Source organism: Pseudophryne corroboree, chromosome 11 (genome assembly GCF_028390025.1).
Source record: "Pseudophryne corroboree isolate aPseCor3 chromosome 11, aPseCor3.hap2, whole genome shotgun sequence".
NCBI lineage: Eukaryota > Metazoa > Chordata > Amphibia > Anura > Myobatrachidae > Pseudophryne > Pseudophryne corroboree.
In genome coordinates, this window is record NC_086454.1 from 209,076,591 (window position 1) to 209,101,777 (window position 25,187).

General features: G+C 45.2%; 1 protein-coding gene and 1 pseudogene across 1 annotated transcript in view; one reads left to right on the forward strand and one right to left on the reverse strand.

The window, feature by feature from the left end:
* Positions 1-25,187, forward strand: part of LOC134969339 (capping protein, Arp2/3 and myosin-I linker protein 3-like) — a 1,162,896-nt gene that overhangs the window by 329,487 nt on the left and 808,222 nt on the right. Inside the window, exon 9 of the mRNA XM_063945252.1 lies at positions 9,225-9,334. Within this exon, the coding sequence (XP_063801322.1) occupies positions 9,225-9,334 (110 nt within the window). The remainder of the gene's footprint in view (positions 1-9,224; positions 9,335-25,187) is intronic.
* Positions 11,851-11,969, reverse strand: LOC134971480 (5S ribosomal RNA; annotated as a pseudogene).

Consider the following 25,187-nt stretch of genomic DNA (forward strand, 5'->3'; position numbering starts at 1 on the left):
CTCAATCATTACATATTTTCACTAATAATGTATTTTGTAGATCATGGTCCCTTTGATAGATTCTGAAAGTTTGGTTAATATAGAATGTTCATGAACAGAGGAATCCCTCTTTGTTTGATACGAAGGGTCAGATAGGAGTAATACAGTGGTGTTTAGTATCCATCGGAAGAATATTTAATTAGAAATATTCCGGTGTTGGTTTGAAGCAGATCAATCGCTCGTGCGAATAGTTATGGACATAAGAAGTTTATGAACATTTACTTTATTTGCACTTTATTACCCATGCGGCGGGAAACTCAGTTTCCCTCCCACCTGAGCAGTTGGAAATAGTCACAGCCCACCTGTATGAATCAACCTATGACCTTTTGTTATAATGCGAAGCCGAATTCCTGTGTCCAATGAACAATGAGATTGTAGGGACCATTGAATTGTATTGTGTGTGGAGCATAAATAGCAGGCCGACCATATCCAACTTCACTCTCTTCAACGGTTCTCATTGCTGATAGTCGGGAGCTGGATATCGAGGCGCATGCGATCGTTCCCCTTGTGCGTAAGTTTTCTCCGTAATCATATTGTCTTACTGTGAGCCATTTCTCTCTCTCTCCCTCTCTTCTCTTTCTCTCGTATTTTCCCTTGATTAGACTTAAATTGTATTGTATTGTATTTCCTGTGTAGTTATCTGGTTAGTTGGTTTATGTTATACTGTAGTGTATGCTTTGTACTGTGATTCTTTTTGCAAGTAATAGTCATAATACATATAATAGGTTTCGGACCCTAAGCCAGGTATCTGTGTATTCTTTATAGTGTTAAGTATTCTCTGAGCGTCGGTGACGCTCAAGCAGCTTTGTAGGTAATCAGGTTACACAAGGTAGCACTTACACATTGTCTCCACACTAAGGTTTACTGTGTATTTCATTGTTAGAGGTATAGATATAAAGGTTTAACGTTGTGAGCGTCTGCATCGCTGGTGATCTCCTCGTGGTCCCGAGCGCTGCTACGCTATAGCGAATCATTACGATAAGTCAACAGCCAATATTCTGCCTGCCTGCGATCACTTGGCCGTGAGTGAACGTGACGCCTGAGCGTCTCGATCACGGCTAAGCGATCGATACGCAACTTGCGTACCCTTACGGTACTTCTTACGTAGATAGCGTACAGTGTTCTTAGACCTCATAAAGGGTTATATACACGATAAATATTTAGCTTTATCAATGCCCCCTCACCGATGACCCGGCGGGCTTCCCCCCAAGAGAGGGAGCCAGTGTTAACTGCAATTCGCAAATTGTATCTTCAACAGGTGGTGGTCAAGGCAGGGCCGTCTTTTCGTATGGGCTCAATGGGCTCTTGCCCAAGGGCCCCAGGAGTATAAGGGCCCTGTGCTGATAGCTGATGGTCCCCTCTTTCCAGGGGTACCAGATTTTTTAAAATCGGCACTGGGGAACCGGAGATATCTGACATGAAAGCAGTGGTCCCCATCCAAGCCTGTTATTTGCTCTTCCCAGCCAGATATCTTGAGCTCTGTCTGACTTAGAGTTTTTCTGAGAGTATAATTCTAAAGCTGTGACTCTCCCCTTTTGGTGGACACTGGCAGCTTGTCTCTACTATGCCCAGAACCAGAGATATCAGCCTTCCAGCAGCTGGTCCCTGCTCCAGCTCCACACGCCTAATACGCAGTTTTAGATTTTCGTTAGTGAATTGCTCTGGCTCCTGAACTCTGATCCCCAAGTCACTAGAACCTCCTGAAAGGTGGGACTCTCTAGTTTTTTATCCCATTAAAGATAAGAAAAATATTTTCAGGAACTTGAGATATCTGCAGTCAAGTAAGCTGCCCTCCCACCGGAAAATAATAAATATTAAACCCACTCCATTATCCATCCCTCTCCTACATATTAAACACCCCCTACCACCCCGGAAGTCATGTACAGGGGCTTCTTCATTCAGCCCAATACCCCCTCTACAGTTTAGCCCCATCTGTGCAGTAAAGGAGTAATTAGTAGGAATTACTGCTCCAGGTCCTACATGCTGAGCGGAAGATAGAACACCCCTACCGCCCGCGGGATATCAAAGCTGCGCTGATAGCACCCCCCATCCCTACCGCTGGAGGATGGGTAGGGGGCCCAATGCATTGCTGTGCCCAGGGGCCTACACTGCTGTTAAGACGGCCCTGGGTCAAGGGTCCCCTCCTTCAACAAGAGGGTGTTATTATTCGACCATGTTGTAATCCCGAAACCAGACGGTTCGGTTAGACCCATATTGAATTAAAATCCCTGAACATATACCTGAAAAGGTTCAAGTTCAAGATGGAATCGCTAAGAGCGGTCATTGCAAGCCTGAAAAGGGGAGACTTTATCGTGAATCGGGACATAAGGGATGCATACCTTCATGTCCCCATTTATCCACCTCATCAGGCGTACCTCAGAATTGCGGTACGGGATTGTCATTACCAATTTCACCAAGGTAATGGTGGATATGATGGTGCTCCTGAGGAAGCAAGGTGTCACTATTATCACATACTTGGATGATCTCCTCATAAAAGCGAGATCAAGAGAGCAGTTGCTGGACAGCGTATCACTTTCTCTGGAAGTGAAATGGCAACATGACTGGATTCTATATATTCCGAAGTCGCAGTTGGTTCCTACAGCTCATCTGCCTTGCCTAGGCATGATCCTAGACACAGACCAGAAAAGGGTTTATCTCCCGATAGAGAGAGCTCAGGAGCTCATGACACTGGTCAGGAATCTATTGAAAACCAAAACAGGTGTCAGTGCATCACTGCACTCGAGTCCTGGGAAGGATGGTGGCATCATACGAGGCCATCCCCTTCGGCTGGTTCCATGCAAGGACAATGGAACTTACTGGACAAGTGGTCCGGATCACATCTTCAGATGCATCGGTTAATCACCCTATCCCCCAGGGCCAGGGTGTCTCTCCTGTGGTGGCTGCGGAGTGCTCACCTTCTCGAGGGCCGCAGATTCAGCATTCAGGACTGGGTCCTGGTGACCACGGATGCAAGCCTCCGAGGGTGGGGGGCAGTTACACAGGGAAGAAAATTCCAAGGTTTGTGGTCAAGCCAACAGACTTGCCTTCACATCAATATCCTGGAACTAAGGGCCATATACAACGCCCTAAGTCAAGCGGAGTTCCTGCTTCGCGACCAACCGGTTCTGATCCAGTCAGACCACAGGGGCTCATGTAAACCGCCAAGGCGGCACAAGGAGCAGGGTGGCAAGGGTAGAAGCCACCAGAATTCTTCGCTGGGCGGAGAATCAAGTAAGCGCACTGTCAGCAGTGTTCATTCCGGGAGTGGACAACTGGGAAGCAGACTTCCTCAGCAGGCACGACCTCCACCCGGGAAAGTGGTTACTTCATCAGGAAGTCTTCACGCAGTTTTGCAAATTGATGGGAACTGCCTCAGGTGGACTAGATGGTGTCCCACCTCAATAAAAAGATAAAAAAGGTTTTACGCTGGGTCAAGGGACTCTCAGGCGATAGCTATGGTCGCACTAGTAACACCGTGGGTGTTCCAGTCGGTCTATGTATTCCCTCCTCTTCCTCTCAGACCCAAGGGTTGAGAATTGTAATAAAAGGAGGAGTGTGAACAATATTCTTTGCTCCTAGCGGAAAAGGGCATTCCGGATGCAGTTATTCCTACGCTGATAAAGGCTAGGAAAGACGTGACAGCAAGACTTTTTCACTGTATATGGCGAAAATAGGTTGCTTGGTGTGTGGCCGGGAAGGCCCTGCAGAGGAATTCCAGCGGAGTCGATTCCTGCACTTCCTACAGTCAGGAGTGACTATGGGCCTAAAATTAGAATCCATGAAGGTCAAGATTTCGGCCGTATCCCTTTTTTCTCTCAAAAAGAACTGGCTTCACTGCCTGAAGTTCAGACGTTGTTACAGGGGTGCTGCATATTCAGCCTCCTTTTGTGCCACCAGTGGCACCTTGGGATCTTAACGTTGTGTTGGATTCCTAAAATCCCACTGGTTTGAGCCACTTAAGACCGTGGAGCTAAAATATCTCACGTGGGAAGTGGTCATGCTTTTGGCCTTAGCTTGGACTAGGCGTGTGTCAGAATTGGCGGCTTTGTCATGTAAAAGCCCATATCTGATCTTCCATATGGAAAGGGCAGAATTGAGGACTCGTCCCCAATTTCTCCCTAAGGTGGTATCATCGTTTCATTTGAACCAACCTATGGTGGTGCCTGCGGCTACTAGGGACTTGGAGGACTCCAAGTTGCTGGACGTGGTCCGGGCCCTGAAAATTTATGTTTCCAGGACGACTAGAGTCAGAAAAACTGACTCGCTATTTATCCTGCATGCACCCAACAAGCTGGGTGCTCCTGCTTAAAAGCAGACTATTGCTCGCTGGATCTGTAGCACGATTCAGCTGGCACATTCTGCGGCTGGACTGTCGCATCCTAAATCAGTAAAAGCCCATTCCACAGGGAAGGTGGGCTCTTTCTTGGGCGGCTGCCCGAGGGGTCACGGCATTACAGGTTTGCCGAGCTGCTACTTGGTCGGGTTCAAACACATTTGCAAAATTCTACAAGTTTGATACCCTGGCTGAGGAGGACCTTGAGTTTGCTCATTCGGTGCTGCAGAGTCATCCGCACTCTTCCGCCCAATTGGATGCTTTGGTATAAACCCCATGGTCCTTACGGAGTCCCCAGCATTCTCTAGGACGTAAGAGAAAATAAGATTTTAAACCTACCGGTAAATCTATTTCTCCTAGTCCGTAGTGGATGCTGGGCGCCTGTCCCAAGTGCGGACTCTCTGCAATATGAATTTATGAATGGTACAAATAAACTTTTCATCATTTTCTACATAATGATCAGTGTAGATTGTGCAATGCAACTGAAACAATTTGTATCACCTTGTATCAATAATACTATGCAGCTGTCTGCACAGTTGATTAATAGAACCACATAAACACACCCATTTGTATGACACAATCATCATGGGCATAAAAAGCCCTCAACAAAGATGGCGATTACAGACTCCCTGAGGAAGACCCAGACGGGTCGATACGCGTTGGAGAGGAGAGAGACATTCATATAGACAGCAGTAACTTTTCAAAACAAGATTCTGACCAAACATCTATACGATACAAAAAAACGTTGCGGAGGAAATCCAAACAGCGCTGCCGAGAGGGGAAAAAGACCAGACTAGCGGATCATCGATCGCCAGACGCAGAGAAGACCGAGCGAAAGACGTGGAAGCGGTCGACGGGATCAAGCATAGGAATCAAGATAACTCTTACTCCGTAGGAGGGAGGGTTCAAGGCGGACAGTCCCTTTGTGGGTCTCGAAGCCTGTGATACCTTCCCCCCACAGACGTGACCGCATCCCCCGGTCTCGGTAGGCGGTGATCGCTCGTGGACACGGGCGCCTTCCGCCGTCCGTGACAAAGGTGACAAGCGGGGAGTCCGGAGTCTTCTAGTCACCCTGTCCCCTATTCACCTTGTCCCTCCGCTATCCACTTGGGGTACCCCGTATCAAAGCAACCGCATTTAAGATCACACCAGCCGCTGATAAAAGGTTTATTTAACATCAGCAAGAGACTCTTCACTCCGCAAACTTCTGTATCAGCTCAGAATCTTCAGCTTCACTGTATACTCAAACGAGTACAGGATTACACCATAGGTGTGAAAGAGGTGGGACGCCACACTCTATTCTCACCAATAAGCAATCCATTACATATTTATTATTTTTTCTCCTTTTTTTGAACAGCAACAATTTATCTTGAAACAATAGAGACTATTTTTGTAGAAGTTTTTCATTCTTATTTTTATTTCTAATCATTTTATACATTTTTTATTTTTTTATTTTTTATGTATATTTTTCTTTTTTGTGCAATCATATATATATTTTTTCTTTTGGTAACCAAGGTCTAAGTGCAAAATAAGAATTCAGTTCATATCATCTTATGTTAGTTTAATAAATATTATTATTCAGATTGTTGTTCTCCACTTTTGTTTTTTTCACACTACACCCATAACATCTTCACACAGGCGCAGTTGTGAAAATTTGTAAAAAATTCTGCTGCAAGTTTGAAATAATAGAATTATTTATACAGTACTCCAAATTCATTATTGGCATTAGAATTCGAAGTAACTTTCTGAGGGTGTGTCATTAACTTTCAATGCTACAGCATCTTCACCTCTGTGGCCAAGGTTACAGTAATATCCTTAACTTTATCCATAACAACCAATCACCTTCTAGTTATCAATTTGTAACTCTTGCTATCCATCAAAGCTTGGCTTGGGTAACCCTACATACTACAACTAATGGATAAGTAAATTATTTTATTAACTACTCTCCCATGAGTAATTCAATTCAAATATCTCTGTTGGTTCTGTAACAATTTAACACTGTTTATTTTGCAGCATGGGGATGGGGTGCATGCTAAGGAGTAATGTAGGAGAACAGTGTGTGCGGGTAGGGGGTGAAGGTTTAGGGGTAGTGTAGTAGAGCAGTGTGTGTGGTGAGGTGGTGCAGGGTGAAGAGTAGCGTGTGCTGGGAGCCGGTTCAGGGTAAGGGGTAGTGGTAAGGAGATTGTGCAAAGTAAGGGGTAGTATAGGAGAAAGAAGATATAGAGGTCCAAATTATTCTGTCAGGACATGGATTGTTGGTAGCAAATAACATTAAAAGATGTCAATGAATACAAATTTATGTAAATCAGTACAGAGTCAATATGAGGGGTGTGCAATACATTTCCTGATGCACAAAAAGTATTTTATTTACAAACAAAATGAACATTACATTTTTTCAAAGTATTCACAGAGGAGTCTTTGCAAAAGTTGCATGCAGTCAAACAACTTGATGATGCACCTGGACCACCCAAGGCAGGTATGTCTTCTACTTATACTGGATGAAGGTTTCCACTGCAACTTCACACACATTTTGCGCTTCATTTGTGGGAACACAAAGAAGTTGCAAAGGGCCAGGTCTGGACAAAACGGCGGATGACCAATCTCCTGGATGCGTTCATGAACCAGAAAATCCACCACTTTCCTGGACTCATGGGCAGGGGCATTTCGTAATGAAAAAGGGCCCCACAAGCATGAGTTCTTGTATGATGCCTGGAAATTGCTTCCAGGACTTGTGGCCAGCATTGGTTGGTTGACAGTCCCTAGTGATGGTGCACTGCTGCATGAGTAGTACATGACTTGACTAATCTTGGCCACAAAAAAAGCCACCCTCTAGCTTGGCCACACTGCGATCACTTTGTAACTTCTGTGGTGGTGCACCTCCAACTGGGTTCCACTGGGCCGACTGTTATTTTTTTGGTATTACAGTCAAATTTGTAGATCCATGATTAATTTCCACTAATTGATCTCCCAGACATACTTTGAGTGACTGCCATCAAACCTGGCCAGCATGTTGCGGCACCAAATCACCTGAGCCTCCTTTTACTCTCGTATCAGCTGATGGGGCACCCAGCATGCAGAAATCTTGCTCAGGCTAAGCTTTCGTGGAGTATCAAGCGTATGGATCCTGATAAGATGCCTATCTCCTTCTCTAACTGGGCCATGGTCACCGTAGCATCGACTTCGACTAAGGCCTACATGGCAGCAACATTTTCCTATTGCCTATGTACTTTCCATCTGCCTCTTTTCCATAACCCCAATTATGTGGATGGGGGTTACAATTTATTGAGTCCATTCTCTAAAATAATAGGTAGAATCAGATTGGTTGGTCATGAGGTGATGGTTTTTAAACTCTTTAGGTTGGAACCAATGAGATTAAGGTTCAGGTTTCTCAGATGGAAGCTGGCATGGAACACATGGAGTTATTGAAGCTGGTGAGCCACAGGCAAGGATTAGACAGCAGGACTATGGTACACACAGTGTTAATCAGTCTAAAAAACGTAAAGGCTGGGATTAGGCAGCAAGACTTCGGTACAGAGAGGGCTAATCCAAAGTACAAAACAGGAACAAGGCTTAACTGGAACTAGGAGCTTGAAAGAATAGCTGACACATCCAGACAGCATGCAGACTTCTTTAACAAGCTGAGTGGACTTCATTTAAACAGAATACTGTAATCTGATGTCATTAGCCTGAAGTTATATAATCCTGGTGCCTAACTGAATCTTCCCTAGAAGTCTCTGAGCACTGTTTTTGGTCTAAATTCATTACAGAAGGAGATAAATATTGTCTACTTTTCTTCAATTATCTGTAAAACAATAATTTGAAATAGTAAGCAAGTACTGTACAGTATGACAGATGTTATCCTGTTGCACAGTCATGACTTTCCGCATCCAATTTCAGCCCTAAAAGCAACAGGTTTTAAGCAATTCATTGAGGTCATGTGCCCCTGCTACCAAATTCTATCTTGTTTCCATTTCTACTAAAAAGTAATTCCTCTGTTGTACTGGGCAGTTAATGACAAAGTAATTACTGTAGTTTCCTAGAAAATAGTGTTGTACCAACTACCCACTTAACTAAGAATAAATGGACAAGTGGCATCAGTCAAATAAAAGACTACATCACTATGATGGTGTACTGTGCTCAGGAGCAGTGCCAGTATCATTATCCGCCTCCTCCTCATCTTGTCAGCATAATAGTGCTAGCATACAGCACCATCTTAATCACAGGCAATCTACTCTATGTATCGCTGTCTTCACTAAGACATGTACCTTTGTCAATCTGTTGGATAAACATAGGAATGTCATAGCAATATGGCTTACCCCCGCGACAACTCTCCAGGATTAATTTTTAATAATGGTACAAACATTATATAAGCATGGTCCATGCTTTGTGCACACAATCTTTGACCATGCTATGGCCATTAACTAGGCATCTAGGAGAGCATCTATTAGACTGTATACACAATGGGGCATATCTAATAGGGTCCGAGTTTGCCCGAGATGCGGGATGCTGGACTACCTCGTCGTTTTTTTAAAGTGTCAATCATGGTGTTGCCTTACAAATGATTGCCGTTTTCAAAGATAAGTCTGAGATCAGCCGGCATCCCGCACCTCCGGCAAACTAACAAAATATCGGGGCATAAGTAATAGGGTCAATATTACTTATGCCCCAATATTTTCTTATTCTATAATACTGAAATATTCTGCACAAATACTTACTCAGTGGCTACAGTATATTTTGTATTGTATAAAAAGTTTTAAAAAGTCATCAATGGAGTAACTTTAATACATAACAGTTGCCTTTTTATTATGGTCAGTTTCAGTTTTGTATTTTCCTTTTTTTTTTTTTTCCTTAGGTATGAACAGTTTACTTCAATCTCTTGCTTTTAAAGAAACCTTCAGCAATTCTCTTTGCCACCTCAACCTATCTGGAAATCCGGGTATTCTTGCAACCGAAGATTCCATTGTGAGTTAAAATGCTTATTTCTCTACAATTAAGACTTATAATGTGCTTATTAATTTTACATTTGACCTACAGTGTTGTGCAATTTTGAATAATCTAACATTAATTGCACTGCTAACATTAATGTACACTAATTATAGTTTACTTTTATTGAAAAGCAAACACGTGGGCTTGTTTTTATATATGCCTTTCTGCCATTTAACTTGAATGTCATCTTACAGCCTCAAACTTAATATTTCCAGAACAAACAATTTTCTTTCCACTGGCCAATAGTAGTACCAACCTGATATCTCTATTACTGTTGATAACTCAACAATCAACCCTACGCCCACAAGTTGCTGCCTAGGTGTCATTCTTGACTTTGAACTGTCCTGTATTCCCCACATTCAATCTGTCTCAAAATCATGTTACATACGTCTAAGAAACATATCCAAAATATGACCATGGGGGTCATTCCGAGTTCATCGCTAGCTGCCGTTGTTCGCTGCGTAGTGATCAGTGAAAAAAATGGCTAATCTGCGCATGCGTATGCACCGCAATGCGCACGCGTCATAGGGGTACAAAGTCCTTTGTGGTTTTGCACTGGTTCTAGCGACAATTTCAATTGCACAGCCGAACGCAAGGAGATTGACAGGAAGAGGGCGTTTATGGGTGTCTTGAAAAATGCAGTAACTACAGGGCTGGTCTTGTTTTGCACAAAATGTGTTTGCAGGCGCTCTGCTGCACAGGCGTTCGCACTTCTGCAAAGCGAAAATACACTCCCCTGTGGGCGGTGACTATGCGTTTGCAGGGCTGCTAAAAATTGCTAACGAGCGAACAACTCAGAATGACCCCCCATATCTTGTACAAGACACTGTAAAAACTCTTGCACTCATTATCTGCTGTGTTGATTTTTGCAAGAGTCTCCTTACTGGTCTTTCCAAAAATAGGCTTTCATCAGTACAATCCATTATGAATGCAGCTACAAGGCTGATCTTCCTCGCTAGACGTTCATCATCTGCGGATTCACTCTGCCAGCCATAATTGCTATTTATTGCATAATGGTCCAGTCAGATTGCAAGGGTTCTTAATAGGGATGAGCGGGTTTGGTTCTCTGAGAACCGAACCCTACCGGACTTTACCATCCGGGTCCGGATCCGAGTCAGGCACCGATTTTCCTGCCTGACTCGGAAACCAGAATGAGGCAAAACGTCATCATCCCGCTCTCGGATTCTCGCTGGGTTGGATTCCATATAATTAGCCACGCGTCCCCGCCATTTTCACTCCAGCATTGGAGAGTGTAGAGAGAGGATGTGTCTCCAATCTCTCAGTGTCTGTGTCTTGTGCTGTATTTGTCCAATCACAGTGGTTGTGTCCTCTTGCTGCCATATGTCCATTCCTGCTGTGTTGTGCTGCATCAGTTCAGTGGTGGTGTGTTGTGCTGCATCAGTCCAGTGGTAGTGTCCTGTGCATCAGCCATCAGTCATTCCAGTGACCAGGCAGTCACAGTGGTATACGCTGCTGCTATATGTCCATTGCTACAGTATAATAATAATAATAATAATAACAAAAAGTCCCTTACAGTGTAGCTGTGTTGTCCTGCATCAGACCAGTGGTAGTGTCCTGTACATCAGCCATCAGTCATTCCAGTGACCAGGCAGTCACAGTGGTATACGCTGCTGCTATATGTCCACTGCTACAGTATAATAATAATATTATTATTATTATTATTATTATTATTATTATTAAGTCCCTTACAGTGTTGCTGTGTTAGGAAAAAAGGTTAATTGGTGCCGCACAGGATTGTGAAAATTTCTTTATAATGGGCTCTTAAAGAATTTGTCCCTTGTGAACCAACAGTACAAATGTATAGGACATGACTGTATCGGTAATCAAGGAGGTTGTTGGTGGTGCACCCAGAGTCAATAATACATAACGAGGTTGCAAAGAAGAAGAGAGACTCTTTGTTGGGGCACGCTTGAAAAAATAAAACTTAACTTTTAATACGAATCTCATTACAATATGGTACACAAGATCAACACACATATAAATATTTTTATAACACTTTTAAGAAAAGACCATAAGCTTGATATAGCCTTTCTCACTTGTGTTTTTTTTAAATTGTTAAAAGAAATGATTCTCAATCATGGAATAATTAAGAGTAATCAATCTACAATTGATGTAGCTGATAAGGATGACAGTGACACCTGAGGTGAAAATATTAGAAATTGAATTTGAATGTCACAGGATAATGGATAATCTTTAGCATAAAGTGCATAGGCATTACATATGTTGCAAATATGCTGCGATTGTGATCCTTACATAATTACCTGTGGAAAATATATAACCTGGTAAGGGTTTAATCTGCTACTTAGAAGTTTATGTCAATAAAGTACAATAAATAAGAGAACAAATACTTATTGCAGATAAGTAAAAAATCAGAGAAGCTAAATAGATAAGAGAAGGGAAATATAGGTGTGAAAAATGGTAATAGTCAAAGGTTGCTCCAACACCTCCGTTTTTCACAAACACAAAGATATTTATTACTACACCTGATATTCCCTAGCAGTCTCCCAAATAGGTACTAATCAGGCTATTCACTGCTTAGCTTCCAAGATCAGGCGAGGTTGGGCGTACCCAGTGAAATATGGTAGTAATGACACCTAGATTGTGAATACAATGGTATATGGTTATTGGCATATACCAAAAGAAGTACTTCAATTGTTCATTATTGTGCACAGTCCTTCTGTTGCTTTTGCATTGCCGAATAGACGTATGACTGGCATCAAAAAATGAGAGAGTACTGGAAAGAAATATAGAGTCTAGGAAACGTATAGGTACAGGTCCCGTCTTCTATTATCCACTGTCAGCCACATATCTCATATGGTAGACATAGGACGAGAGAGATGGGTTTCCTGTGCCTAATGAAAATAAGTGTGAAATTACACAGGTATCTTAAGCCCTGACGACATTAAAAAGATAGGAGACTTTAAGATGTGTGATTTTTATTTCACTGCTAAAGACATAATTAGAGATTTTTGAAAAGACTAGGAAAACATTCTAGGAGTAATAAGTGTTACACAGTTGTAATAAATAAGTAGCAGATTAGGCGAATCTTAGATAGTTAAATGATCAAAATTTCATGTTATACGATACCAGGAGATGAGTGGGCTGAGCCGTGCACTGCTCAGCTCCACTAGACACAGACGGCCGTTTCACCGGATGGTGGCTTGTTCACTGTGTTGCTGTGTTGTCATGCATCAGACCAGTCGTATTGTCCCGTGCATCAGCCATCAGTCATTCCTGTGCCACATATTGTGTTATATAACTCCAGAAAAATAATGGGGAACAAAAATTTGGAGGATAAAATAGGGAAAGATCAAGAACCGCTTCCTCCTAGTGCTGAAGCTGCTGTCACTAGCCATAACATAGACAATGAAATGCCATTGTTGTCTGCCAAGGCCGATGCCCAATGTGATAGTAGAGGGCATGTAAAATCCAAAAAGTTCAGTACAAAGACCCCCAAAAATGTTTTTAATGGTCTGAGGGGAAACGTAAACTTGGCAATATGCCATTTACGTCATGGAGTGGCAAGGAACGGCTGAGGCCCTGGCCTATGTTCATGACTAGTGGTTCAGCTTCACATGACGATGGAAGCCCTCATCGTCCCGCTAGAAAAATTAAACGAGTTAAGCTGGAAAGAGCACAGAAAAGAACTGTGCGTTCTGAGATGGTATCACAAATCCCCAAGGAAAGTCCAAGTGTGTCGGCGGTTGCGATGCCTGACTTTCCCAGCACTGGATGGCAAGAGGTGGCTCCTTTCACTATTTGCACGACCCCCAGTCCAGTTTCTGATATTCAAATTGAAGATGTCACTGTTGAAGTACACCAGGATGAGGATATGGGTGTTGCTGGCGCTGAGAAGGAAGTTGACGATGAGGATTCTGATGGTGATGTTGTTTGTTTAAGTCAGGCACCGGGGGAGACACCTGTTGTCTGTGGGATGAAGAAGCCCATTGTGATGCCTGGTCAAACTAACAAAAAAGCCACCTCCTCAGTGTGGAATTATTTCTCCACAAATCCGGACAACAGGTGTCAAGCCATCTGTTGCCTGTGTCAATCTGTAATAAGTAGGGCTAAGGATGTTAACCACCAAGGAACATCCTCCCTTATACGTCACCTGCAGCGCATTCATCAGAAGTCAGTGTCAAGTTGTTAAACTTTGGGTAAGAGCGTAAGCAGTCCACTGACACCTAAATCCCTTCTTCCTCTTGTACCCAAGCTCCTGCAAGCCACACCACCAACTCCCTCAACGTCAACTTCCTCCTCAGCCATGAACATAAGTAGTCCTGCAGGCCATGTCCCTGGCAAGACTGACGAGTCCTCTCCTAACCGGGATTCTTCGGGAGGATCCTTGAGTGGTACGCCTACTGCTGCTGTTGCTGCCGACGCTGCTGTTGCTGCTGGGAGTCGATCATTATCCCAGAGGGGAAGTCGGAAGACCACTTGTACTACTTCAGCTAAGCAATTGACTGTCCAACAGTCCTTTGTGAGGAAGATGAAATATGACAGCAGTCATCCTATTGCAAAGCGGATAACTGAGGCATTGACACATATTGACACTTATGTTGGTGTTAGACGTGCGTCCGGTATCCGCCATTAGTGCAGTGGGATTTAGACAATTGATGGAGGTATTGTGTCCCCGGTACCAAATTCTATCTAGAATCCGCTTCACTAGGCAGGCAATACCGAGAATGTACAGAGATGTCAGAAAAAGTGTTGCCAGTGTCCTAAAAAATGTGGTTGTATCCAGTGTCCACTTAACCACGGACATGTGGACAAGTGGAACATGACAGACTAAGGACTATATGACTGTGACAGCCCACTGGGTAGATGTATTGCCTCCTGCAGCAACAACAGCTGCAGCGGCACCAGTAGCAGCATCTCTCAAATCCAAACTCATTTCTAGGCAGGCTACGCTGTGTATCACTGCTTTCTGTTAGAGGCACACCACTGACAACCTCTTAAGGAAACTGAGGGACATCATTGCGAATTGGCTTACCCCACTTAGACTATCCTGGGGATTTGTGATATCGGACAATGCCACCAATATTGTGCGTGCAATACAACGGGGCAAATTCCAGCACATCCCATGTTTTGCACATACAATTAAATTGGTGGTGCAGAATTTTTAAAAAAATGACAGGGGTGTACAGGAGATGCTGTCGGTGGCCCGAAAAATTGCGGGCCACTTTCGACATCCTGCCACTGTGTGCTGAAGACTGGAGCACCAGCAAACACTCCTGAGCCCGCCCTGCCATCAACTGAAGCAAGAGGTGGTAATGAGGTGAAATTCAACACTCTATATGCTTTAGAGGATGGAGAAGCAGCAAAAAGCCGTTAAAGCCTATACATCCACCTACGATATAGGCAAAGGAGGGGGAATGCACCTGACTCAAGCGCAGTGGAGAATGATTTTCGTCTTGTGTAAGGTTCTCCAACACTTTGAACTTGCCACACGTGAAGTCAGTTCAGACACTGTCAGATTGAGTCAGGTCATTCCCTTCATCAGGCTTTTGCAGAAGCAGTTGGAGAAATTAAAGGAGGAGCTAATACAGAGCGATTCCGCTAAGTATGTGGAACTTGTGGATGGTGCCCTTCATTCGCTTTGCGAGGATTCAAGGGTGGTAAATCAGAGCACTACATTTTGGCCACCGTGCTCGATTCTAGGTTTAAAGCCTACGTTGGATCTCTCTTTCTGGCAGACACAAGTGTACAGAGGTGCAAAGACCTGTTGGTGAGTAAATTGTCAACTCAAGCGAAATGTGACCTGTCAACAGCTCCTCCTTCAATTTCTCCCACCACTGGGGCTGCAATGAAAAGGATAAGATTTCCTAGCCCACCCACTGGCGGTGATGCAGGGCAGTCAGGAGTGAAAGCTGACATCTGGTCCGGACTGAAGGACCTGCCAACGATTACTGATTTGTCTACTGTTACTGCATATGATTCTGTCACCATTGAAAGAATGGTGGAGGATTATATGAGTGACTGCATCCAAGTAGGCATGTCAGACATATGTATACTGGCAGGAAAAAGAGGCAATTTGGATGCCCTTGCACAAACTGGCTTTATTTTACCTAAGTTGCCCCCCCTCCAGTGTGTACTCCGAAAGAGTGTTTAGTGCAGCCGGTAACCTTGACAGCGATCGGCGTAGGAGGTTACATCCAGAAAATGTGGAGAAGATGATGTTTATCAAAATGAATTATAAATTCCTCCGGGAAGACCTTGACCAGCAATTGTCTCTGGAAAGTACACAGGGTCCTGTAATGGTGGATTCCAGTGGGGATGAATTAATGCTCTCTGAGGAGGCGGATGTACACAGTGAAAGGGGTGAGGAATCGGAGGATGAGGATGAGGTCGACATCTTGCCTCTGTAGAGCCAGTTTGTGCAAGGAGAGATTGATTGCTTCTTTTTTGGTGGGGGCACAAAAAAAAAACAGTCATTTCAGCCACAGTCGTGTGGCAGACCCTGTCACTGAAATGATTGGTTTGTTAAAGTGTGCATGTCCTGTTTATACAACATAAGGGTGGGAGGGCCCAAGGACAATTCCATGTTGCACCTCTTTTTCTTCTTTGTATCATGTGCTGTTTGGGGACTATTTTTTTAAAGTGCCATCCTGTCTGACACTTCCATATATGTCCAGTGGTACTGTCATATAATGCCAGTGATATTGCCATAAAATTGCAGTGATATTGCTGTATAATTCCAGTGGGTATTGTTTGTGTCACTTGGCTTAGTCATACAGCTACCTCATTGCACCTCTTCTACATCTTTGCATGAGGTGCTATTTGGGGCCTTTTTTTTATATCTGCCCTCCTTTCTGCCACTGCAGTGCCACTCCTAGATGGGCCAATTGTTTGTGTCGCTTGGCTTAGTCATACAGCTACCTTATTGCACTTCTTCTACATCTTTGGATGAGGTGCTGTTTGGGGCCTTTTTTATGTCTGTCCTCCTGTCTGACACTGCAGTGCCACTCCAAGATGGGCCAGGTGTTTCTGTTGTCCACTTGTGTCACTTAGCTTAGTCATCCAGCAACCTCGGTGCAACCTTTTGGCCTAAAAACAATATTGTGAGATGTGATGTGTTCAGATAAGACTGGAATTTAGTGGAAATGATTGTTATTGGGGTTAATAATTCCGTAGGATCAAAATTACCCCCAAAATCTGTGATTTTAGCCATTTTTATGTTTTTTTCAAAAATCATCCAGATGCAAAAGCAAAACACGAAAGGGTGGTTTTGGCAAAACCAAGCCAAAACCAAAACACGAAAGTGGAATTAGAACCAAAACACAAAACATGAAAAGTGCCAGACGCACATCTCTATTTTATTTTATTCACAAAGGAAGGAAAATCTGAAAAACATGGTTACCGCCAAAAACAAAGGTGAACTTCTGTTTTAAAAAAAAAAATTCAATAAAGTTTTACCAAAGTATTTTTACTATATAAAGACCACATTGGGAGAGCGGTTTGTTACTCCTTGAAAAAGAATCTGGCACGATTTGAAATGCATTAGAGCGCAGAGGAAACTGGGAACACTACAACTCCAGACCACGGGCATAACCAGCGGCGTCTGATGTCACAAGCAGCCGCCACCGGGATTAGGAATCATCCCTGCTGTCTACCTTTCCAGACCCCAGCCAGCGGTATCGCACAAGCCGCCAACATATGGCAAGGTAGGGAGAGTCATCTGCAGAGCCCAGACGGGCAAATACAAATATAATAATCAGCCTAAAGCTGCCGTATATAAACAGAGATTTCCCATTCCCTAACTATTTTTAAAAAAGAGCTGAAAACATTAGTCCCTGCTTTATTTTATTAATTTAACTATTGTCATTTTGTTTCCTTTCTTTCTTTGTGTTTCTGTTTCTTTATTTGTTTCACTTATACTCACTTGCCACACATCATACACAATAGCACTCATATCTCTGAAAACTTAAATCCTATTGAGCTGCTTTCACCACTGACATCAGCACAGCATACTGCTTATTATTTTTAACACCCTCAGCAACAAAAAATGCACACGTTTTCTTGGGACCAGCAACTGTGTGGGTGTGCATGTGTGTGTGTTTGGGTGTGTGTAGAGACTGGAGGGGACAGGCTGTGTGTGTGTCTGTGTGGTGATTGGGGGGGAACAGGCTGTGTGTAAGGTGACTGGAGGAAGCAGGGTGTGCGTGTGCGTGTGTGTGTGCGTGTGTCTGTGTGGTGTCTGGGGTGGAAGAGGCTGTGTGTGTGATGACTGGAGGGAATAGTGTGTGTGTGTGTGTGTGTGTGTGTGTGTGTGTGTGTGTGTGTGTGTGTGTGTGTGTGTGTGTGGTGACTGAAGGGGACAGGCTGTGTGTGTGTAATGACTGCTATTTAAACTACACACATTACACTGTCATTCAATTCTACTTTACATTGACTTCTATTCCCTCCCTTTCTCGATCTTCTTTTTAATATATTATTTCTCTTACGTCCTAGAGGTTGCTGGGGACTCCGTAAGGACCATGGGGTATAGACAGGCTCCGCAGGAGACATGGGCACTCTAAAGACTTTAGATGGGTGTGCACTGGCTCCTCCCTCTATGCCCCTCCTCCAGACCTCAGTTAGATCATGTGTCCAGAGGAGACTGGATGCACTGCAGGGGAGCTCTACTGAGTTTCTCTAAAAAAGACTTTTGTTAGTTTTTTTATTTTCAGGGAGCACTGATGGCAACAGGCTCCCTGCATCGTGGGACTGAGGGGAGAGAAGCAGACCTACTTAAATGATAGGCTCTGCTTCTTAGGCTACTGGACACCATTAGGGTCGGAACGCAGGTCTCACCCTCGCCGTTCATCCCGGAGCCACGCCGCCGTCCTTCTCACAGAGCAAGAAGATAGAAGCCTGGTGGGTATGAGAAGAAAGAAGACTTCAAAGGCGGCAGAAGACTTCAGATCTTCAATGAGGTACTGCGCAGCGGTAACACTGCGCTCCATTGCTCCCACATTCCCACACACACTGCCGGCACTGTATGGGTGCAGGGTGCAGGGCGCAGGGGGGGCGCCCTGGGCAGCAATTATAATCCTCTGGGACACTGGCATAGATATATATATATATATATATATATATACCAGAGCCGTCTTAACAGCAGTGTAGGCCCCTGGGCACAGCAATGCACTGGGGCCCCTACCCACCCATCAGCGGTAGGGGTGGGGGGTGCTATCAGAGGCAGCTTTGATGTCCCGCGGGGGGTAGGGGGGTTCTATCTTTCACTCAGCATGTAGGACCTGGATAAATTATTTCTGCTAATTACTCCTTTACTGCACAAATGGTTTGGGAAGGAGAACACTAAACTGTAGAAGGGGACATTGTGCTGAATGAAGGGGCCCTGGTACATGACTTCCAGGGTGGTAGGGGGTGTTCAATACACAAGGGAGGGGTGAATAGTGGAGTGGGCTTAATGTTCAAAATTTTCTGGGGTCAGGGCAGCATGCTTTACTGCAGATATCTCCAGTTCCTGGAAATAGATTTCTTAGCTTTAATGGGATAAAAAAAACTAGAGAGTCCCACCTTTCAGCAGTTACTGGGGTCTTGGGGATCAGACTTGAGGAACCAGAGCAATCCACCAACAAACATATAAAACTGCATATTAGGCGTGTGGAGCTGGAGCAGGGACCAGCTGCTTGAAGGCTGATATCTCTGGTTCTGGGCATAGTAAAGACAAGATGCCAGTGTCAACTGAAAGGAGAGAGTCCCAGCTTTTGAAGTATACCCTCAGAAAAACTCTAAGTTAGAGAGAACCCGAGATATCTGGCTGGTAAAAACAATTAACAGGCTTGGATGGGGACCACTGCTTTGAAGTCAGATATCTCCGGTTCCCCAGGTCCGATTTAAAAAAATCTGGTACCCCTGGAAAGAGGGGACCCTCAGCTATTAGCCTAGGGCCCTTTTACTCCTGGGGCCCTTGGGCAAGAGCCCATTGAGCCCATACAAAAAGACGGCCCTGATATATACTGCGGAGGCAGTATATTACAGAAACCACCGCCATTATAAAGATTTGAGCGGGACCGAAGCCCGCCGTTGAGGGGGCGGAGCTTGATCCCACAGCACTAACCAGCGCCATTTTCTCTACAGCACGCTGCAGAGAAGCTGGCTCCCCGGACTCTCCCCTGCTGAACACAAGTACAGAGGGCAAAAAAAGAGGGGGGGGGGGGCACATTTATTTGGCGCAGTGAGTATATATATATATATATATATATATATATATATAAGTGCTGTACTGACTGGGATTTTATTCCAGTGTCCGATGGCGCTGGGTGTGTGCTGGCATACTGTCTCTCCAAAGGGCCTTATTGGGGGACAGTCTCCATATAGATATATATCCCTGAGTGTGTGGGGGTGTCGGTACGTGTGTGTCGGAATGTCTGAAGCGGAAGGCTCATCTAAGGAGGAGGTAGAGCAGATGATTGTGGTGTCTCCGTCGGCAACGCCGACAACTGATTGGTTGGATATGTGGAATGTTTTAAATGCAAATGTGTCTTTATTACATAAGAGAATGGACAAAGCAGAGTCCAGGGTAAAGACAGGGCATCAATCCATGGCTTTGGCTGTATCACAGGGCCCTTCAGGGTCTCAGAAACGTCCCCTGTCCCAAGTAGCAGACACTGATACCGACACGGATTCTGACTCCAGTGTCGACTACGATGATGCGAGGTTACACCCAAGGGTGGCCAAAAGTATTCATTATATGATTATTGCAATAAAAGATGTTTTGCATATCACAGATGACCCCTCTGTCCCTGACACGAGGGTATGCATGTTTAAGGAAAAGAAACCTGAGGTACCTTTTCCCCCATCTCATGAGCTGAACGCTTTATTTGAAAAGGCTTGGGAAACTCCAGACAAGAAACTGCAGATTCCCAAGAGAATTCATATGGTGTATCCTTTCCCTGCACAGGACAGGTTACGGTGGGAATCCTTGCCCAGGGTGGACAAGGCTTTGACGTGCTTGTCTAAAAAGGTGGTGCTACCGTCTCCAGACACGGCAGCCCTCAAGGATCCTGCTGATCGCAGACAGGATACTACCTTAAAATCAATTTATGCACATACGGGTGCCTTGCTCAGACCGGCAGTAGCGTCGGCTTGGGTATGTAGCGCAGTAGCAGCATGGGCAGATAACTTGTCATCTGATATTGATACCCTAGATAGGGATAGCATTTTATTGACCTTGGGTCACATTAAAGACGCAGCCTTATATATGAGAGACGCTGCGAGAGACGTTGGGCTGTTAGGTTCAAGAGCCAACGCCATGGCAATTTCTGCTAGGCGAGCCCTGTGGACCCGCCAATGGACAGGTGATGCCGATTTAAAGAGACATATGGAAATTTTGCCTTACAAAGGTGAGGTTTTATTTGGGGAGGGTCTCGCGGACCTGGTTTGAACAGCTACCACGGGTAATTCTTCTTTTTTACCTTAAGTTTCCCCACAGCAAAAGAAAACACCACAATATCAGATGCAGTCCTTTTGGTCGCATAAGTCCAGAAGAGGTCGGGGTTCTTCCTTCCTCGCCAGAGCTAAGGGTAGAGGGAAAAGAATGCCTGCTACGGCTAGTTCCCAGGAGCAGAAGTCCTCCCCGGCTACTACTAATTCCACCGCATGACGCTGTGGCTCCACTGAGGGAGTCCGCGCCGGTGGGGGCACATCTTTGACTCTTCAGCCAGGTCTGGGTTCTGTCAGATGTGGATCCTTGGCCGATGGAAATTGTATCCCAAGGCTACAAACTGGAATTCGCTGAAGTGCCTCCTCGCCGATTTTTCAAGTCGGCTTTACCAGCTTCTCCCCCAGAGAGGGAACTAGTTTTAGCTGCAATTCAAAAACTGTGTCAACAGCAAGTGATTATCAAGGTTCCCCTAGTCCAACAGGGGAAGGGGTACTATTCAACCCTGTTTGTGGTCTCGAAACCGGATGGCTCGGTCAGACCCATTCTGAATCTAAATTCCCTAAACCTGTACTTGAAAAAGTTCAAATTCAAGATGGAATCACTCCGGGCAGTTATCTCCAGCCTGGAAGGGGGGGATTTTATGGTGTCACTAGACATAAAGGATGCATACCTTCATGTCCCCATATATCCCCCTCATCAGGCGTACCTGAGATTCGCTGTACAGGACTGTCATTACCAGTTTCAGATGTTGCCGTTTGGGCTTTCCACGGCCCCGACGATTTTCACCAAGGTAATGGCGGAAATGATGGTGCTCCTGCGCAGGCAGGGATTCACAATTATCCCGTACTTGGGCGATCTCCTGATAAAAGCGAGATCGAGAGATCAATTGCTGAAAAGCGTGTTGCTCTCCCTGAGAGTGCTGCAGCAGCATGGCTGGATTCTAAATCTACCAAAGTCACAGTTGATTCCAACGACTCAGCTACCTTTCTTAGGCATGATTCTGGACACGGAACAGAAGAGGGTTTTTCTCCCAATGGAAAAAGCCCAGGAACTCCAGAACATGGTCAGAGACCTGCTAAAACCAAAAAGAGTGTCAGTCCATCAATGCACTCGAGCACTGGGAAAAATGGTGGCAACCTACGAGGTCATCCCCTTCGGCAGGTTCCATGCGAGGACGTTTCAGTGGGACCTTCTGGACAAGTGGTCGGGGTCCCATCTACAAATACATCAGAAAATAAGCCTGTCCCCCAGGGCCAGGGTGTCTCTCCGGTGGTGGCTGCAGAGTGCTCACCTTCTAGGGGGTTGCAGGTTCGGCATTCAAGACTGGGTTCTGATAACCACGGACGCAAGCCTTAGAGGATGGGGAGCAGTCACACAAGGAAGAAATTTTCAGGGACTGTGGTCAAGCCAGGAGGCTTGTCTACACATCAACGTGCTGGAATTAAGGGCCATATACAACGGCCTACGACAAGCGGAGACTCTTCTTCGCAACCTACCTGTTCTGATTCAATCGGACAACGTCACAGCAGTGGCTCATGTAAACCGCCAAGGCGGGACAAGGAGCAGAGTGGCAATGGCGGAAGCCACCAGGATTCTTCGCTGGGCGGAATATCACGTAAGCGCGCTGCCAGCAGTCTTCATTCTGGGAGTGGACAACTGGGAAGCAGACTTCCTCAGCAGACACGATCTCCATCCAGGAGAGTGGGGACTTCATTAGGAAGTTTTGCAGAGATAACAAGTCATTGGGGACTTCCGCAAATAGACATGATGGCACCACGCCTCAACAAGAAGCTTTGGAGGTATTGTGCCAGGTCAAGGGACCCTCAGGCAGTAGCGGTGGACGCCCTGGTGACACCATGGGTGTTTCAGTCGGTCTATGTGTTTCCTCCTCTTCCGCTCATCTCAAAAATACTGAGAATCATAAGACAAAAAAGAGTGCAGACAATACTCATTGTTCCAGATTGGCCTCGAAGGGCCTGGTATTTAGATCTTCAGGAAATGCTCACAGAAGATCTGTGGCCTATTCCTCTCAGGGAAGACCTGTTTCAGCAGGGGCCCTGCGTGTTCCAAGACTTACCGCGGTTACATTTGATGGCATGGCGGTTGAACACCAAATCCTAGCTGGTAAAGGTATTCCGGAGGAAGTCATCCCTACTCTGATAAAGGCTAGGAAGGAGGTGACGGAGAAACATTATCACCATATCTGGAGTAAGTATGTATCTTGGTGTGAAGCCAAGATCGCTCCTATGGAAGATTTCCATCTGTGCCGTTTTCTCCACTTTCTACAGACAGGAGTGGATATGGGCCTAAAGTTAGGCTCCATTAAGGTACAGATTTCGGCCCTATCAATTTTCTTTCAGAAGGAATTGGCTTCTCTCCCAGAAGTCCAGACTTTTGTAAAGGGAGTGCTGCATATCCAGCCTCCTTTTGTGCAACCAGTTGTACCATGGGACCTTAACGTGGGGTTTCAGTTCCTAAAATCTCACTGGTTTGAGCCTCTTCAAACAGTTGACTTAAAATTTCTCACTTGGAAGGTGGTCATGTTGTTGGCCTTGGCATCTGCAAGGCGGGTGTCCGAATTGGTGGATTTGTCTCACAAGAGCCCCTATCTGATTTTCCATGTGGATAGAGCAGAATTGAGGACTCGCCCTCAATGTTTGCCTAAGGTGGTTTCATCTTTTCATATGAACCAACCTATTGTAGTGCCTGTGGCTACAGGTGACTTGGAGGATTCCAAATCCCTTGATGTAGTCAGGGCCTTAAAGTTTTATGTAATGTAGCCAGGACGGCTCGGGTTAGGAAAACAGAGGCACTGTTTGTCCTGCATGCAGCCAACAAGGTTGGCACTCCTGCTTCTAAACAGGCTATTGCTCAGTGGATCTGTAACGCGATTCAGCAGGCTCATTCTACGGCTGGATTGCCGTTCCCAAATTCGGTAAAGGCCCATTCCACTAGGAAGGTGGGCTCTTCTTGGGCGACTGCCCGAGGCGTCTCAGCATTACAGCTTTGCCGAGCGGCGACTTGGTCGGGTTCAAACACTTTTGCTAAATTCTACAAGTTTGATACCTTGGCTGAGGAGGACCTCATGTTTACTCAATCGGTGCTGCAGAGTCATCCGCACTCTGCCGCCCGGTCTGGAGCTTTGGTATAATCCCCATGGTCCTTACGGAGTCCCCAGCATCCTCTAGGACGTAAGAGAAAATAAGATTTTAAACCTACCAGTAAATCTTTTTCTCCAAGTCTGTAGAGGATGCTGGGTGCCTGTCCCAGTGCGGACTACATTCTGCAATACTTGTATATAGTTATTGCTTACATAAGGGTTATGTTACAGTTTTGATCAGTCTCTGGCTGATGCTGCTTTGTTTCATACTGTTAACTGGTTCGTATATTCCATGTTGTACGATGTGGATGGTGTGGGCTGGTATGTATCTTGCCCTTAGATTAACAAAAATCATTTCCTCGTACTGTTCGTCTCCTCTGGGTACAGTTGAGGTCTGGAGGAGGGGCATAGAGGGAGAAGCCAGTGCACACCCATCTAAAGTCTTTAGAGTGCCCATGTCTCCTGCGGAGCCCGTCTATATCCCATGGTCCTTACGGAGTCCCCAGCATCCTCTACGGACTAGGAGAAAAAGATTTACCAGCAGGTTTAAAATCTTATTTTTTTCTTAGTAGGATACCCATTGCTGTATTCCTCTTACTAAGAAAAATCAGTACCCTTTACCGATGATCTTAGAACTGTTAAACCATCTAAAGGAGGCATGAATTTATAATAGTTTTGTCACAAACCGATCTCTCAATGCTGTACGTTCTGGGGTCCGTTCGTTGCAAGCATGGTTCCTCGTGATGCTGTGCGGCTGTGTGGGGATGCGGCGTGGATGGCGGTGGAGGTGATGCAGGTTCTGGGAGCCGGGAGTGCAGGGACCGAATGGCCAGAAGCACCTCTGTGTGTCTGCAGTACAGGAAGTGGCCACGTTGGTGACCAAATGCAGCATCTGTGAGCACCTGTGGGTAAGTGTTAGCCAATCGCGTGTTTGTGCTGCCTATAAGTAGGCTGGGCTTATTTCACTCTTGACCAGTGCTTTGTTGTAGCTACTCTGTACCCTAGCTCTGTGCTCTCTCTGTGGATTTCCGTGTGATTCCAGTGGTCCAGATATCGCCTCCGCTCCCTCTGCCTGCAGCCTCCACTGGAAAAGATGTACCAGCTCCCTGCTGTTCTGTCTGTCAATCCCTATCCCAGTGGAAACAAGTGGATTTCCAGAGTCTTGTGAGTGGTTACCCTGTCTGCCTGCTTCAATCACACAGCCTTTGGAAGATTCTACTAAACTCAGGTGCTCGTTTAATCAGCTCTCAGCTTAACCCATTCATCACCATTGTCATCTGCTGCAGCTCTTCACACCTTACAAGTATTCCTTTCAGTTT